The 16562-nt window shown below is 39.6% G+C and overlaps 1 protein-coding gene across 1 annotated transcript; it reads left to right on the top strand.

Moving 5' to 3' along the window:
- The first annotated feature begins 570 nt into the window (after positions 1-570).
- On the top strand, positions 571-15798 carry Gprc6a (G protein-coupled receptor class C group 6 member A). The gene is made up of 6 exons (XM_027402076.2): positions 571-764; positions 3238-3541; positions 3897-4733; positions 9364-9576; positions 13992-14115; positions 14684-15798. Exons 1-6 carry the CDS (start codon positions 571-573, stop codon positions 15796-15798), a joined length of 2787 nt encoding a protein of 928 aa, XP_027257877.1.
- The last annotated feature ends 764 nt before the right edge of the window (positions 15799-16562 follow it).

A 16562-nucleotide genomic window follows, 5' to 3' on the forward strand; every position in this document is an offset into this window, starting at 1 on the left:
CCTTAATCAACTGAATATCTTTTTTAAGTCGAGATTTCTAGGAGAAAGAAAAGCAAGATGATTTTTTCTAAATAGCTGATCAAGTACATTTTTTTTTTATTTTTGCATGTTTGGAAAATATAGAACTGCCCATTTTTTAAACATGAGGATTTTTCCTTTTTCCTTTCCTGCTTCTTCCAGAAGGTTCTACAACCTGTTTCAAAGAAAAGCCAATAGGATGCAAAGCCTCTGACAACCCTCTGGCGTATAAAAATACAACTTCCCTAAGATTTTCTGTTTCTGCAATTCTATCAGCACAATCCTGTGTTTATAGTTCTATCATAGTATCCCTAGCTCTCACCTGTCCACCGTCACATGGCTCAGCACCACAGACTGTTAGAATCTGACATGTTCTTGTTGGTGAGGAAACTGTTTTCACTATCATCAAGAATCTGAATGCTGAGCCTTTCTGGTGCTTGACATTGTCCTGTGCTTTCAAGGCTCTCAGGGGAAATGAGAATCTTGTTATTAGCATCTGGGAACGGAATGGCTCCTAATGAGTCTGATAAGCTGAGCAAATGAGACAGAAACATGGCACTATTAATTATGGTAATTACCTGCTTCTTGATTACTCTTGGTACCTCCCAGTCTTGCCACACCCCAGAAGACTTTGTGGCTATCACTTCTCCTGGACATATCATGATTGGAGGTTTGTTTGCCATTCATGAAAAAATGTTGTCCTCAGACGACCACCCCAGGCGACCACAAATCCAGAGATGTGTTGGGTGAGTAAAACTAAAAGAAAAGAGAAAATACACTTAGAATTCAAGATTGTGCTGTAAGACTAAGGCATGCAGATGGTTTGTTGGTGATAACATTTTAATAAAATAAAATAAAGTATTTTTAAGTTGTTATATGGATAGCTTTATGCTCCTTAAAGTGGATTCATCAGCCCTAGATGTGTAGTCAACTTCCACACACAGGAGTAGAGAATTCTTTACAGTAATGTACTTTTTTTTAAATAAGCCTTTAAAAAAATCTCTGAAGCCACTTTTAAGGACATTGTAAACTGTCCTGCATTACAGCAAGCACACATACCATGCTTTTATTTGTCACCCACACCATTATTATTATATATTCTTATACATGCTTATATATTCTGTCACCTACCTTCATTAGTATAAGCATAAGTCTGCTGTTTTGTGCCTTACTTAGAAGTCCACATTTGAGTTTTTCATACTCACATCTCATCAATGCTGTATTGATTTCAATCTAGAATAATCTAATCCTTTGCTAATAAGTTATGACTATCCTCGCATCAGAATGTGCCTTTTCTTTTTCACTGAATGAATTGCAGCATGTAATGTCATTGGAAAAACTAAAACTGTGGGAAAGATGTTACAACTGGATTTTTTTTCCAAGGGAAAACAAGGTATTTTAGTTAAATTTCAGTTTCTCAAAACTGGGCCCTAAAGCTCCTGTCTGAAAAAAAAAAAAAATGAGACCAGGTAACCTTTAAGGACACAGGCAGCAACAGCTTCAGTTGCTATGACATTTTGTCCCTCAAGCTTCCCTGTGACCCTTAGTATTCTGATTGCAGCTTGATAGAATCAACCTCAAATTCCTCTTTTATTTTACTTTGTGTTTTGTTTTGAGACAAGGTCTCCTTATATATCTCAGGCTAGCCTCTACTCTCAATCCCTTTTGTCTTGACCTCCAAAGTGCTGTGATTTGAAAAATGTATCATCACATCCAATCTCCTGCGTATTTGTTTCCTTATCAAACAGCGCTTTCTAAGCCCCATCAGATGTTCTTGGATCACACACAATTCCTGAGTCATACCAAGACCCCTTCCTAGCTTTCATCCCCATTTGAACTGTGTTTATTATAACCAGTGATTCGCTGAAATGGCACAAAATAATAAGTGAAGATTTTCAGTGCACAAAATTGGAACTCAAAAAATTGAAGCCCATAATTTTAAGACAATAACCCATGATAAAGATAAATGTAACATTTGATCTAACAAACTTCTGGGAAGAAAAAAATCACAAATAAATTAAATGTTTGACTTCATTGCCATTCCTCAAGAGAAATGTATTTTGCTCAACACTGAGTGAGAGCATTGCCTGGCCCATGTTCTGAGCACTGAGGACACCAAGGTCATTGAATTTACATGTAAGGAACTGTGAAAATATGATATGATTTAATTATGTGGTAATCTACTTATCTTTCCTCTCATTTTTAAATACAGGTTATAACACTGATTCTCCACATTTTATCTTCAGACATCCCACAGTGACAATAGTAACTTTCAAGTAATCATAACTTAATGAACTCGAAGAATCAAAACCCTAAAGTTTTGCTTTGTCCACTTAAAAAGTATCCTTGATCCTTTATTTTATATGAGGTTATACTTGTAATGTTTGTGTACTGTATTGAATGCAGTAACAGTGAATCAGAATTAAATTATTAAGGCCTCTGAAATATTCCCAAAGCAAGTTGCATGCAAGAAATGTTCTCTGAAGCAGCTGTGTCTCTGATCTACACAGTCAACGCTCTCTAGACAACCTCAGGGCTTTACCCAGCAATTCCTAAAAGTCTGACTCATGTAAATATATATGTATGTAGCAACAACTAATGAAAAAGAGGCCATGTGTTTGAAAGAGAGCAAGGAGCTCCCATATATGGGAGGCTTTGGATAAAGGAAAGAGAAGGAGAAAATGATGTAGTTATATTATCTCAGCAAGATAGATAATTTTAAAAATGAAAACTTAAATTTATAAAAGTCTCATTTATCTGATTTCTAGCCACTAGAGATTAAAGCCAGAAAATTAAGATAAAATTTAAGTCTACCAAGCATATGCATTGACAGCAAAATATATATGTATGTAACAATAATAATCAAAGAAAAAGAGGCTATCGGCTACAGTTGGGAGGACATGGTTTAAGAGAAGGTAGCTAGGAGGCACTGGAGGGGGGAAATGATAGTTAAATTTAATTTAAAGCATATCTATGAAAGATACATTGTTTACATTTATAAAATCATCAACAAATAAATAGAAGCTATTCTATTAAAATTATTATCAGAGGGGAGAGGAAGGGAAAAGTTGTTTTCAAATAAGGTTTACATTTTTCATGAAATCATCTGGACTTATTCAAAAATTATCCATCAAAGGGCAGAGGTGTAGATGAGGTGAGATATCCCCATATCAATAGAATAGTCATAATTTGTTTCAGAAAATGCTTATTTCTCCACAGTTTTGAAGTATCAGCATTTCTTCAAGCTCTGGCTATGATACACAGCATTGAGGTGATCAATAACTCGACACTGTTATCTGGAGTCAAACTGGGGTATGAAATCTATGACACTTGTACTGAAGTCACAGCAGCTGTGGCAGCAACTCTTAGGTTCCTCTCTAAATCCAACTGCTCTCGAGACACTGTGACCTTTCAGTGTGACTATTCCAGCTACATGCCAAGGGTAAAAGCGGTCATAGGTGCTGGCTACTCTGAAATATCCATGGCTGTCTCAAGGATGCTGAACTTACAGCTCATGCCACAGGTACATTTTTTTTATCTGCTTCCTTCCATACATTGATTTCGATTACATCTGTTCTTATGAAAAGACCAGGGAACCTAGGAATTAGCTAGGGAGTCACTAGCTAATTTCTGGCAGTTTTTAACTTGATTTTAAAAAGACACATATCTCTGAGGACCTCCCCTGCTCTATTTCCCTAGTAACCTCAGCCAGGTTCAAAGGAGGCAATGTAGCTAAGCATTCTTGGGTGCTAACATGAGTTAATCTTCTTATAACAAGAGAATTTAGGAAGTGGCAATAGAAATCAAAGTGCATCAAGCTTACTACAACCAACTCCTGTGCTCCACCACCATAACTCAAAGACTCTGTCCGCTTCCAGGTGAGTTACGAATCCACTGCTGAAATCCTGAGTGACAAAATCCGCTTTCCTTCATTTTTACGAACTGTGCCCAGTGACTTCTACCAAACTAAAGCAATGGCCCACCTGATTCAACAATCTGGATGGAACTGGATTGGTGTCATAACAACAGATGATGACTACGGAAGACTAGCCCTGAACACTTTTGCAGTTCAGGCTGCCGCAAACAATGTGTGCATTGCCTTCAAGGAGATTCTGCCAGCCTTCCTCTCAGATAATTCCATTGAAGTCAGAATCAATCAGACACTGGAGAAAATCATTGCCGAAGCCCAGGTTAATGTTCTTGTGGTGTTTCTAAGGAAATTCCATGTTTTTGATCTCTTCACTAAAGCCATTGAAAGGAAAATAAATAAGATCTGGATTGCTAGTGATAATTGGTCAACCGCTACCAAAATCATCACCATTCCTAATGTCAAGAAGCTTGGCAAAGTGGTGGGGTTTACCTTCAGAAGAGGCAATACATCTTCTTTCCATTCTTTTCTTCAAACTCTGCATCTGCATCCCAATGACAATAACAAACCCCTACATGAATTTGCCATGCTTTTTGCTGCCTGTAAGCACATCAAATATGGTGATCTGAGTCAATGCATCTCCAACTATTCGCAAGCAACTTTGACATCTGACACTACCAAGACCATTGAAAACCACCTCTTCATGAGAAATGACTTCCTCTGGCATTATACTGAGCCAGGGCTCATTCACAGCATTCAGCTTGCAGTGTTTGCCCTTGGCCATGCAGTTCGGGATCTGTGCCAAGCTCGAGACTGCCAGAAACCCAACGCCTTTCAACCATGGGAGGTATGGATTCACATATCCAAGCCTGTTCGCCTACTATCATTCTCCACTCCCCCAATTCCCCTCTGGCTTTATTTTACAAAGATCCACAGTTAACTTTATTCCCTCTGCCAGTGGAAACTTTCATTTTATAACTTGTATTGCTAATGTAACTTTTTATTTAGTTATATTTTATCCTCATTTCTTTTCCTAAGCCCCCAAGTTCTATTTTCTAAGAGGATTCTGTTAGTAGTGCTCTCTTCCTCCTCAGATATATGGATTATTTTCAATACTTTATATGTATTATGTTGTTAGATCATTTTTACCCATAAGAATTAGACTACATAAGTTGCAAGATTGTTTTGGCTATTTTTAAATGCAATAGTCGTTCCCGCATCTGAGATGCTCAATAATATAAATGTTTCAGATTCCATATCTAAGGTGTAGGACAAAGTCTGTACATAAAATTAATCTTTGCTTTCATTTGCCTTGTTCAGATAACTTGAAGGTAGTCTTTTATAATATTTTTAGTGTGACTACATTGTGCCAGTGAAGTCAAGTGTAGAATTTTTCACTTGTACCATCAAGTTAGTACTCAAAGACTCAAATTTGTAGCATTTTGGATTAGGTATGCTCGTAATGTATATGAGAAAATTATAGACAACTATAGGCATGTTATAAATAACTCGTTTAGATGAGTAATTTTGTTTGTTTGTTTGTTATTACTTTGTTGTTATTGTCATCATCTTTGTTTTTTGTTTTGCTCTGAGGTTCAGGGAGCATCTTCCTTGTGAGCTGCAACCTTGTAGCCCTTGAACCATGCATTTGCAATTGCTCATTTATTATTGTACTTATTTTTATTTTTAATAGATGCACAATCATTATACATGTTGTGGGGCACATATTGCTCATTTTCAGGGACTTTTTGCTTCATAAATAGAAAGGCAAAACTCTAGTAAAGATGTAAATGATTAGGGATTGGGGACTTCATTAAAATTAGAATTCTCTTAAATATAAGATGTGTGTCTTAGATACACACATCTCTAATAATTTTTAGACATCTACTTAATACTATAAAACTCTAATGAGACATTGAGAAAAAAAAAACCTTTATCTTTGTTTAGATCACTCTCCCTCCCTATACTTCATTCCATATGTCATTTGCTATACATTTCACTACTTTCATCTAGTATACTACGGACAAGCACTTTTTGTTTTTAAAAAGTAGAATATTATACTGAAATGACTGAGCTGAATTTTAGGAATGAGAGACTGCAAGAGAGAAGTGGAGACTAGTCATTGAATGTACAGGATATAAGAGAAAAACTAGGAAGAATCTCATAAGAGAAAAGAAACAGAATCAGGGCTACTTATTTATCTACCAAAGATCTGGGAAAGTTTTTCAAATCAGCAATATATCTCAAACATTTTAAAGAGAAGACTTGAGAAAATAGAATCTTAACATTTTATTTAAACACTGGGAGTTTGAGGTTGCTTTTTATGCCCCTGAGAAACTGTTAATCTAGAAACAGATTAAAAAGGAGACAGGGTGAGGTGCCCCTTTGAATACAATGAAAGTGAGTCACATAACAACCAGTGCCAGGTTTGGATGACAAGTCCTCCAATCAATGGCCTTTCAATGTAGAAAGTCTTTATAAGACATTAAATTTTAAAATAAAACATTAACAGACAGGATCCTTAATCGAGCATGCATTCCTAATTGCTTCACCCCCTAACAAGATGCCCAAATATTAATATACTTAATGAGTGGTTTTAGATCCAACTGAATTTAGATTACAATGGACTTAGGACACTGTTTTGTCTGTGTTTGCTGAGAGCAGTGTTCAGGGACAGCACACAGTCACCCTTATTTAACTTCTGCAGATTTTTAATGTTCTTCAGGTCTATGTGAGAGAACCTTCCTGATGTAGTAACTAATGGTTTGCTTTGGCTTTTTCTTCCATTTGATCTGATTTAAAGCAATGAGTGGCACATCTGAGATGAGAAAATGTCTAACAGCCACACCTCACAGGTTTACTTAGGAAGCATTTGTCAGAGGCCTCAGTGTGTTTGTTGGGTGCATACTCAGGATGCCCTGGGGAGGAAAACAGCATCCCCTCCTAGGGCAGTCTGATGTGGTATATGTTCAGATGATTACTGAACTGAATACTACACAAGAGGGCACAGAACAGCATGGCAGCACAGGACATGACTGAGGCCACAACTTCAGCATTAGCAACTAAACAAACATTGCCTAGAAGCCTAGCATCTTCAGGGAGCAGGAAAACAATGTCACAGGACTGGAGTCTTGAAAGGAAGCTGGCAACTAATGAGACCATGTGGGGTACTTATCAAAAGGCTTTGCAAGAAAGGACATCTCAGAATTTGAGGAGTAATTGAATTATTAGCCTTGGAACCTGAAATCCTGTCTTTCTAACAACATACCAGGAGGCACGCCAGCTGCTGATATAGGGAATCTGCAAAGGATACCTAGAATTTGGACTGTAGAGAGCAAAATGAAAGACAACTAAATACCTTTTAGGTGGCAGAGTGATTATCTGTTTTCCACTGTAGAAATAGCTTTTTTTTTTGTTTTGTTTTGTTTTGTTTTGTTTTGTTTGTTTTTCAAGACAGGGTTTCTCTGTGTAGCTTTGGAGCCTCTCACAGCACTCACTCTATAGACCAGGCTGGACTCAAACTTGCAAAGATCCACCTGCCTCTGCCTCTGCCTCCCAAGTGCTGGGATTAAAGACATGTGCTTGCCCAGCTTTAGAAATAGCATTTTGACTGATACAAATATTAGAGAAAATTGTTGAAGAACATTTAGAGATAAGATTTTTTTTTTAAAATCAGCCTTCTATTTTGGAGAAGCTGGATTTCAAGAACTTGGGAGAGACATGGAAGTATGCAATGGTAGCTTCATATTAGTCTGGAGAGACTTGAGAGTGACCTTCAGTTGTAAGGGAAATAGTAGCTACTGATCTTAAGTCTGTGCTTCTGACATTTGAAGCTGGAGATGGATCACTTTTCATCTCTACAGTGTCTGGGGAGGTTCACAGAACTTGAGTTGTATGCTCTATCTTAAGGGAGTGGAAGAGGAGGTATTCTTGGAACCAAGTCACAGAGGTCAGGGAACAAGAAACACAGGACTGAAAAAGGATCTGCCTCCTAAACCAGTGACTGAGGCTGGCACAGAAGCATTCCTTAAGAAAGGGGCATCATTTAAAGCAGCATACGGGTAGAAGGGAGAACACTGAAGCTATGTTGCTTATTGAAGCGAAGTTCTTTATCATTGAAGCTCTTAGTTATTCATTTAGTTTCATTCCCTGCATTTTTTAAAATTTCTGGTCAATGTTAGAATTAAAGGGGGGGGCTTTTTTGAAGCCAGGTCTCATGTAGTCTTTGTTGGTCTTGAACTCTCCTCCCCCTCCCATACACACACCCTGAGTGCTGGGATGACAGCTGTGTGCCACTATGCTCAGCATATGTGGAACTGAGGGTTGATCCAGGACATTAGACATGCTATGAAAGCACTCTACCCTCTCAGTTACACCCATAGCCCCCCAAACAAGATGGCATTTTTGTTGTTAAGCCCATCATGATAGCTGTGATGTAGTCTGCTTCTTTAAAGCATTTAATTTACATTCCCTAAAAGAAGTAATAACCCTGTGGAGGGGATGTAATAAAATCAGCACGCACTTTGAGATTTTGCTAAGGCGATACGTTTGGTCATTACATGTCTCTAATAGATAATATTAAAAAGCATAAGTTGATTTTTTTAGTCTATTGACAAAAAATAAAACATACAAAAATTAACCAAAAATAAATAGAGAAGAATAATTCTATTCAGATAGAATAATTTCTGCCTCCTCCCATACATTTTTGACCCATCAAAGTCACACAGAACTATGGACTAGGCAACCAGTGAGCCATGATGAATGCATTGAGAGAGGGTACACGCTGTGCTTACTCATCAAGTAAACAGCAGACTACACTCTCCTAGTTTCAACTCCACTGTTCTTTCTGCACAGCACAAGCTCAGTGTGGCTGCCACTGTCAGCAGAAGCACTTCTTGTTCTAGCTCTCTGACAGACCAGTTCTCACCACACAAACTGCATAGCAAGGCAGATAATGTGTTAGTTACAGTCCCTTCTTGCGGAATTAAAAGAAATCTCTTTGTAACTTAAGTTAGACATAGAACTTAGAGGTCAAGTGAATGTGTGCTCATCACTGATACAGGCTTATGAACCATTAGAAGAAAGATGGCAGGTGTATTTTACCATCAATATTGCACTCGCAATGCTAGAAGGAGCCCAAAACCTCCACCTGTTCTACAGAGCCCATCCTGAAAGCCTGTCACAAGGACACATGCAGGTGCTCACATTTTAGTTTCATAGGCTGGAAGAAAAAAAAAACACCTAGGCTGTTCTTACAATTTCACATAGGAAAACTTCTGCAGAGATCAAATCTAGAACCCGAGGTGTCAGTGGGTCTTAAAGTATTCTATATAGTTAGGTATCCCCAAACAGTGGTTCAGAATCTTCTTTTTTTTCTTCACACTTTAAATAATATTTCTGAGGGTACAGTGTCATCAAGAGGATAAAGAATGTGCCAAAAATTCTCTCCTGTTCACTCTTAGTTTTGCTTTTCACAGCTGCTTGACGTACTGAAAAATGTGACATTCACTGATGGAAGGAATTCCTTTCATTTTGATGCCCATGGGGATTTAAATACTGGCTATGATGTGGTGCTCTGGAAGGAGATCAATGGCCTCATGACTGTCACAAAGATGGCAGAATATGACCTGCAGCACGACGTCTTCATCATCACAAACCAAGAAACAAAACACGAATTCAGGAAACTTAAGGTGATTTTATCGTAGGGCGCTTTGCGGAATTCAAGTAAATTAGTGTCTCACCTGCAAAGTGCTGATCTCCAGCAGGGTCTCCAGTGATCATCCTGCTGTTCACTGACCCCATTTCCTCCCTAAATTCCATGGCCAACTAGCATAGCACCCTTACACATGCGCTCAGTTCCTCACTCCTCTCTCTTGAGGGTCCTCATTTCTCAATATTGGTAAAATTTAACTCCCTATGTGGTCAACTCTATGTGCAGCCCCTAAATAGTTGAACTTGGGTCAGGAGAGGTGGGAATACAAACCTTGTTCATTGGTTTCACATTAAATATATGAGCCACAATGTCCAGGGGACCTTGTGTTGCTGGGCAGTCAATCCGACTATTTCCTGGAAGCATTAAGTCTCTTTTCTTGCTAGATGGCCATTGCATACTCTTCTCTGACTTCATTCCATCACCTTCAGTTGATCCTGCTTTCTGTTCTACAAACACTGAGGCAATACAAAAAAGTGCCTCCCATAGTGTATCTGTGCCTGTGTTCCTAAATTCCATCTGGCCCCATGGATGAACTTCTGTTCTTGTACCCTAAGGCACCACCTCTGCTTGACCTGTGGGTCCCAACTCCTCCATTTGCTTAAGGACTTGCTCTGCCAATTTCACATTCTCTTGAATCCTTGATGATTCTCTCTTCTGCACTGTGTACATAGTGATATAAATATGCTTTATTTCTCCTATATTCAAAAGACAGCAGCTGTATAGATTTCCCATATGCTCCATTTGCTACCCAACCCTCTATTTCTCTTTACAGCAAAACTCCTTGGTAACATTAAATATCTCACTGGCCCCAATTCCTCTCCTTCGATTCTCTTTTATGCTGCCTATCGTCTATCAAAATTATTTGTCTAGCTCACTTCCATTAAATCCAAATACCATCATAATTCATTTAACAGCCATATATTCTTTCCTTCATACCATGAGCCTTATTTGTTTCCTAGACTCCACACTCCCTTGATTCCCCCTGTGTCTCCAGCCACCATTTCTGTCTCCTTTGTTGGGTCCTTATCTTTACAATAGCTCTAAGCACTGGGGTGCCCAGGCTCAGCCCTACTCTTTGTTGTCTGTTTAGTGACCTTATCAGGCTCCTGTCTTTAAATAATGTCATTTTGTAGGAGGCTAGTGACTTCTTGATTTTTATCTTTTAACGCAAATAAGTGCTGACTGCCTAACTGGCATCTCTATGTGGATATCTATCTGATGGTTGTCTTCACTGACTGTTTGCAAAGCAAAGCTCTTCATACTCTTCCTACATCTCAGAGAATGGCAACCCTCCTTTGTCAGTTGCTCATGAGACATCCTGATGGGATGCTTGTCCCTGGTCTGTCACACAACAAACTTGTCACACTGCACCCCCACTGAAAGTTTAATTTCCAAAATGATTCTGAAGTCTGACTACAGTTTTACCCCCTGGTTGTTCCACTGACACTCCACTGCAAGGTATAGCCACTGCTCACCCAAGTTGGGGTGCTAGCTTTGTAATTGCCTTGCCTACACTCATAGCCCTTCAGTCTGTTCTTAAGACATCGTCTTGGAAATTCCAGGGGTTTGCTCAGATCTCTTTCACAACATCATATTTTTTCCAGGTAAAAGCTACTGGTCTTTTTTAAGAACTCCCTCTCCTGCCTCTATCTAGCATTTTCCTAGCCCCAGTACCGCCTCTCCTTCTCTCTTCCCCTTAGTTTCCATTCACCTGCAATTCTACTCTTTCATATATGTCTTCCTTTCTCTTGATGCAAGGACACCCACTGCATTCTATTTTAAATTGTCACACCTGAATCAGGCATGACGGTGAATGCCTGTAATCCCAGGACTTGAGAAGCTGAGGCAGGGGAATCATGAGCCTGGGTTAACAGTGAGATCCTGCCTTTTAAAAAATCACATCTAAGCTTACAATGTAGTCAGCACGTGTTTAGCACTGTGCTGGATCTCCAGAAGGAAGGAAGAGAGAAAAGAAGGAAGAAGAAAAAAGAGGGGAAGAGATGAAAACAGAGGGAGAGTGGCCAGGAGAGAGGAAACAACATTGTCAAACTCTCTATTTCTATTCACTTCTCTTTTTGCTTTTTTCTCTCCACTTGTTGCCATCTCTCATTTTGTCCACTTTGCTTATTCTTATCCTGTTTGTTGTCATCTTTGTCAATTTGAACTAAAGACCTTCGAGAGGAAGGATTCTGTTTCATTCTTTGCTATGGCTCCAATTAGAATCATACTTGGCACACTAATGGTCACTCAGCAAATATTTAGTGCACAATAAACTAAATGAACACAATACTGTTAGAAACCATTTTCTTCTAGCACATTTCTCCTGACAGATGTCTTCATAAAAATGTCTCTCTTCCTTGGAAGACACTAGAGTTGTCCTTTGTGCCCTCCAGTTTCCCTTATCTTCTTTCATCATCCCCACCCTCTGATGAGCCCTACGTTATGCTAAGCACTGCAGCTCACACTGGGCTTTGTAGACCACGTGGTGTCTCACTTTCTCACTGAGAAATATGGAGATTCCCTACTACTTTTGTTAGAAACACTATTTCTCAATTGTTACAAGAAGTATCTCCATTTTCCATATGGAAGAATTGTCCAGACTCAGACTGTCCTGAGGGGAGTAGTGAAGCTTTAGGTACAACAGTGAGGGTTTAGTAACTAGGGGAAGGGCTGACCACCAACAGACAAGCCTTCCTTCCCTGTGGAGACGTTCATACACATCTAGATTATTGAAAAAAAAAAAACATCAACAACATCTGAGGTCATTTGATCAGATTTCAAGAAATATCCCTTCTCACTGTGCAAAACATCAAATCTATTTTTATTTCAGTGTTACCCATATCAGACTCTAGAGTGCATTTACTCTCTTTATGTGAGTAAGAAAAAGTACTGTGTTCCTAAGAAGGAAGGCTGTGCTTTTTCCCCTTAATGATGTGTAATTATATCCTAAATTTTTATGATGATTTAAATATTATCTACAAGAAAATGTGGTGTATATACACAATGAAATTTCAGCCACAGAGAAGAATAAAATCTTGCCATTTGTAACAAAATGAGAACTTTAAACGTTATATTAAGAGAAATAAGTCATACATAGAAAGACAAGCACCACATATTCTGTCTCTTATTTGAAAGCTTAAATGGCCATGCTAAATGTAGAGTAGTAATTGCTGGAAGTTCACAAAGGTAGGGAACAGGTGAGCAAAGGGGGTATGGATTTGATTGGTACACATTGCAAGTATGATGTATTGAAATACCACACTGAATGTTAACAAAAATAAAATATTACTTATCTATTTTGGATATTTTTAAACTAACATTTTTTAAGTTTTAAATTTGGAATATTCCCTTGCTTTGTTTTTCAAAAGTGTGTGGCATGTGCTCCTTGCATGCCACAATAAAAGTCCAGGGGCTGGGGAGATGGCTCAGTGGTTATAAGCACTTGACTGCTTTAGTTCCCAGAACCCACAGCAGTGACTCACAACTGCCTGTGACTCCAGCTCCAAGGGATGCCACACTCTCTTCTGGTACACACACACACAACACACACACACACACACACACACACACACACACACACACACACGAACACACACACACATGAACACACAAATGCACAACATGAACACGCATGCACACTCACGTGTGCACACACATATATACACACACACATGTGCATGCATACACACATGGAGAGAGATATTCATGTACATAAATTCTTAAAATCTTGTTAAATAATACAAAAAACCTATTTCTCTTGCAGAATTCTTCCTTCAGGATAAAATCAGAAATTCCCAGATCATCATTTCATTTGTATGCTTTACAAATATGTGATTTTTTCTCTGTTGGGAGTTCTCTGAAAGAATATTTCCCATGATTTTCTTACAGAAGCCATAAATGTCACTAGGCATGGTGGTGAATGCCTTTAATCCCAGGACTCTCGAGACAGAGGCAGGTGAATCTCTGTGAGTTCAAGGCCAGCCTGGTCTACTTAGTGAGTTCTGTGCCAGCCAGGGACTGTCAAAAAAAAGTTATAAAAGATCCATAAAGTGGTTGTTTCATCCAAAATATATGTCTTTTGGGGGAGAGGGGGTGGGTTTTGAGACAATGTTTCTCTATGGCTTTGGAGGCTGTCCTGGATCTAGCTCTTATAGACCAGGCTGGTCTCAAACTCACAGAGACCCTCCAGCCTCTGCCTCCCAAGGGCTGGGATTAAAGGCGTGTGCCCACCACTGCCACCTGGTTTCAAAATATATATCTTAAACTTGTTTCTGTTCCTTAAGATGAGAATTCTATGAAAAAGATCAGAAATACTACTTAGCAAATATTTAAGTATGGAATAGCCAGTTCTCTCTTTTAATTATTTGGATATTTTTCTTTCTTTTACTGTAGCAAATTCTATCTAAATGCTCCAAGGAATGCAGTCCTGGTCAAATGAAGAAAGCCACGGGAAGTCAACACATGTGCTGCTATGAATGTGTGAGCTGCCCAGAAAATCACTATAGCAACCAGACAGGTAACCGCAGTCACCACCCACCGACTGTGAGCAAATCTCTGAATTATTTCTCTGAGGCTGACTTTTCTGAATATCAATCCTAGTTTTATCTTTGCTTCATATGTTTCTTTCTTTAGCATTATAGGTATTAAACCTTGGACTTTGTGTTTACTAGGCCGTGTTCGACCACTGAGCTACACCCCCAGCTCCTATTTTTATTTGTTCTTGTAGTCGAGAGAGATTCAGTTAGCTTGAACGGGGTTTCAAGAATCACAGGTGTAGAAGGAGGAAATGGCTTGAGCTGTGTCTAATTCCAAAACCACATTCTTAACAAGGTCCCGAAACTGCCACCACTAATAGCAAGTTCCTAAAAGACTAGTGTCTCTTTGGTGTATATAGATTTCCTGAAGAAGCACGGCCCAGCTGGCCTTTTGACTTTGTCTATTTATTAAACTTTCCCATCTTCCCCTTCACTTCCATTACCTTCCTCTCCTTCATTCTTTCTCCCCTGTGCTTTTTCTAATACAGTATGGCAGACAACCATCTGGTTTAGATGTTTGCGATGTAACCGTTCACCTTTCCCTGCTAGATATGGATCATTGCCTTTTATGCAACAATGAAACCCATTGGGCCCCGGTAAGGAGCACTATGTGCTTCGAGAAGGAAGTGGAGTATCTGGACTGGAATGACTCCTTGGCTCTCCTCCTCATTGCCCTCTCCCTGCTAGGAATCGCCTTTGTTCTGGCCATCGGCATAATATTTACAAGAAACCTGAACACACCAGTTGTGAAATCATCAGGGGGATTAATGGTCTGCTACGTGATGCTCATGTGCCATGCCCTTAACTTTGCCAGCACAGGCTTTTTCATTGGAGAGCCGCAAGACTTCGCGTGTAAGACCAGGCAGACGCTGTTTGGTGTGAGCTTCACTCTCTGCGTCTCCTGCATTTTGATCAAGTCCCTGAAAATTTTGCTGGCTTTTAGCTTCGATCCCAAGCTGAAGCCCTTCCTGAAGTGCCTCTATAGACCGGTCCCCATTGTCCTCACCTGCACGGGCATTCAAGTGGTCATTTGCACTCTCTGGCTGGTGTTGGCAGCACCTGCTGTGGAGGAGAACATCTCCTTGCCTAGAGTCATTATCCTGGAATGCGAGGAGGGATCTGTCCTTGCGTTTGGCACCATGCTGGGCTACATCGCAGTCCTGGCTTTCATTTGTTTCATATTTGCATTCAAAGGCAGGAAACTTCCTGAGAATTACAATGAAGCTAAGTTCCTGACATTCGGCATGCTGATTTACTTCATAGCTTGGATCACATTCATCCCTGTCTATGCTACCACATTTGGCAAGTATCTGCCTGCTGTGGAGATTATAGTCATTCTAATATCCAATTATGGGATTCTCTGCTGTACATTCTTCCCCAAGTGCTACGTTATTCTTTGCAAGCAAAAGACTAACACCAAATCAGCCTTCCTTCAGACAGTTTACAATTATTCATCTCACAGTGCCAGCAACCTTGCCTTGAGTCATGTTTCCCTGGACACCACTAACCATGACACTGCAATAACCAACCCAAGCCATAATGACCAGGCTGCAGCCTGTCCCAGCAGCAACCATCGTCTGGCACAGGTGTTGGCTCACATGGTTAGGGAAAATGCTGCGAATGGGTCTACAACTTTGCATCAGAAAAGAAGTTTAAGTATATGAATGAGTTCTTAAGGGACATCACGCTCCCCAAGGAGATGTTTCTTGTCTTTGCTGTGTGCTTCTGTTATCATTTGCTTGAATACTCACTCTGCTTGACCACCTATAGTAAGAAAAATAAAGCTGTTGGTATTAATATTGCTTTCTGTTATGTCCTTCAGCCTTTATATTGACAGTTGATCCTGTAGGCATAACATACGGCAAAGCATAACACATTGGCATTTCTCCATCTCTCACCATTCTCACACCTCTTGGTATGTTTCTTTTTCAAGCCCTGGGATTCTTCTAGTCTACTGAGGGTGAACAAGGTTTGGGCAGTTACTACATATCCAGTAATGTACTGAATCCAAAGGCACAAAAAGTTACAATGGGTCATTTCTGGTCCCCAAGAGCTCAAATTCCTCTGGAAGACAGATATCGCCAATGACTATAAAGATTCTTAATTTGTAATGTTTACAGAGAACTGTGACAGTATAGAGAAATTACGGTCACCTACCTAGGGAGATGAAGACAGGATTTAGAAGACTAAGTAAGGGACATGATATTATATAATGCCCAAAAATATGAGAGGGAGTTAGTCTGGCAATCAAAGAATGCACAAAAAGGGGGAATGGAGGAACTGCGGAAGAAAAGTAGCAGGAATATGTGTACAGGGACTACATCCCCTACATCCATTCTGTCACTGCACAGGAAGCCTCTCCAGCAGTGGAGTCAGGTTAGGAATGAATGCCACAGCCTGGAACCCTTTGCTAAGGAGTTCAGTCTTT

This window comes from Cricetulus griseus, chromosome 2 (assembly GCF_003668045.3).
Source record: "Cricetulus griseus strain 17A/GY chromosome 2, alternate assembly CriGri-PICRH-1.0, whole genome shotgun sequence".
Taxonomy (NCBI): domain Eukaryota; kingdom Metazoa; phylum Chordata; class Mammalia; order Rodentia; family Cricetidae; genus Cricetulus; species Cricetulus griseus.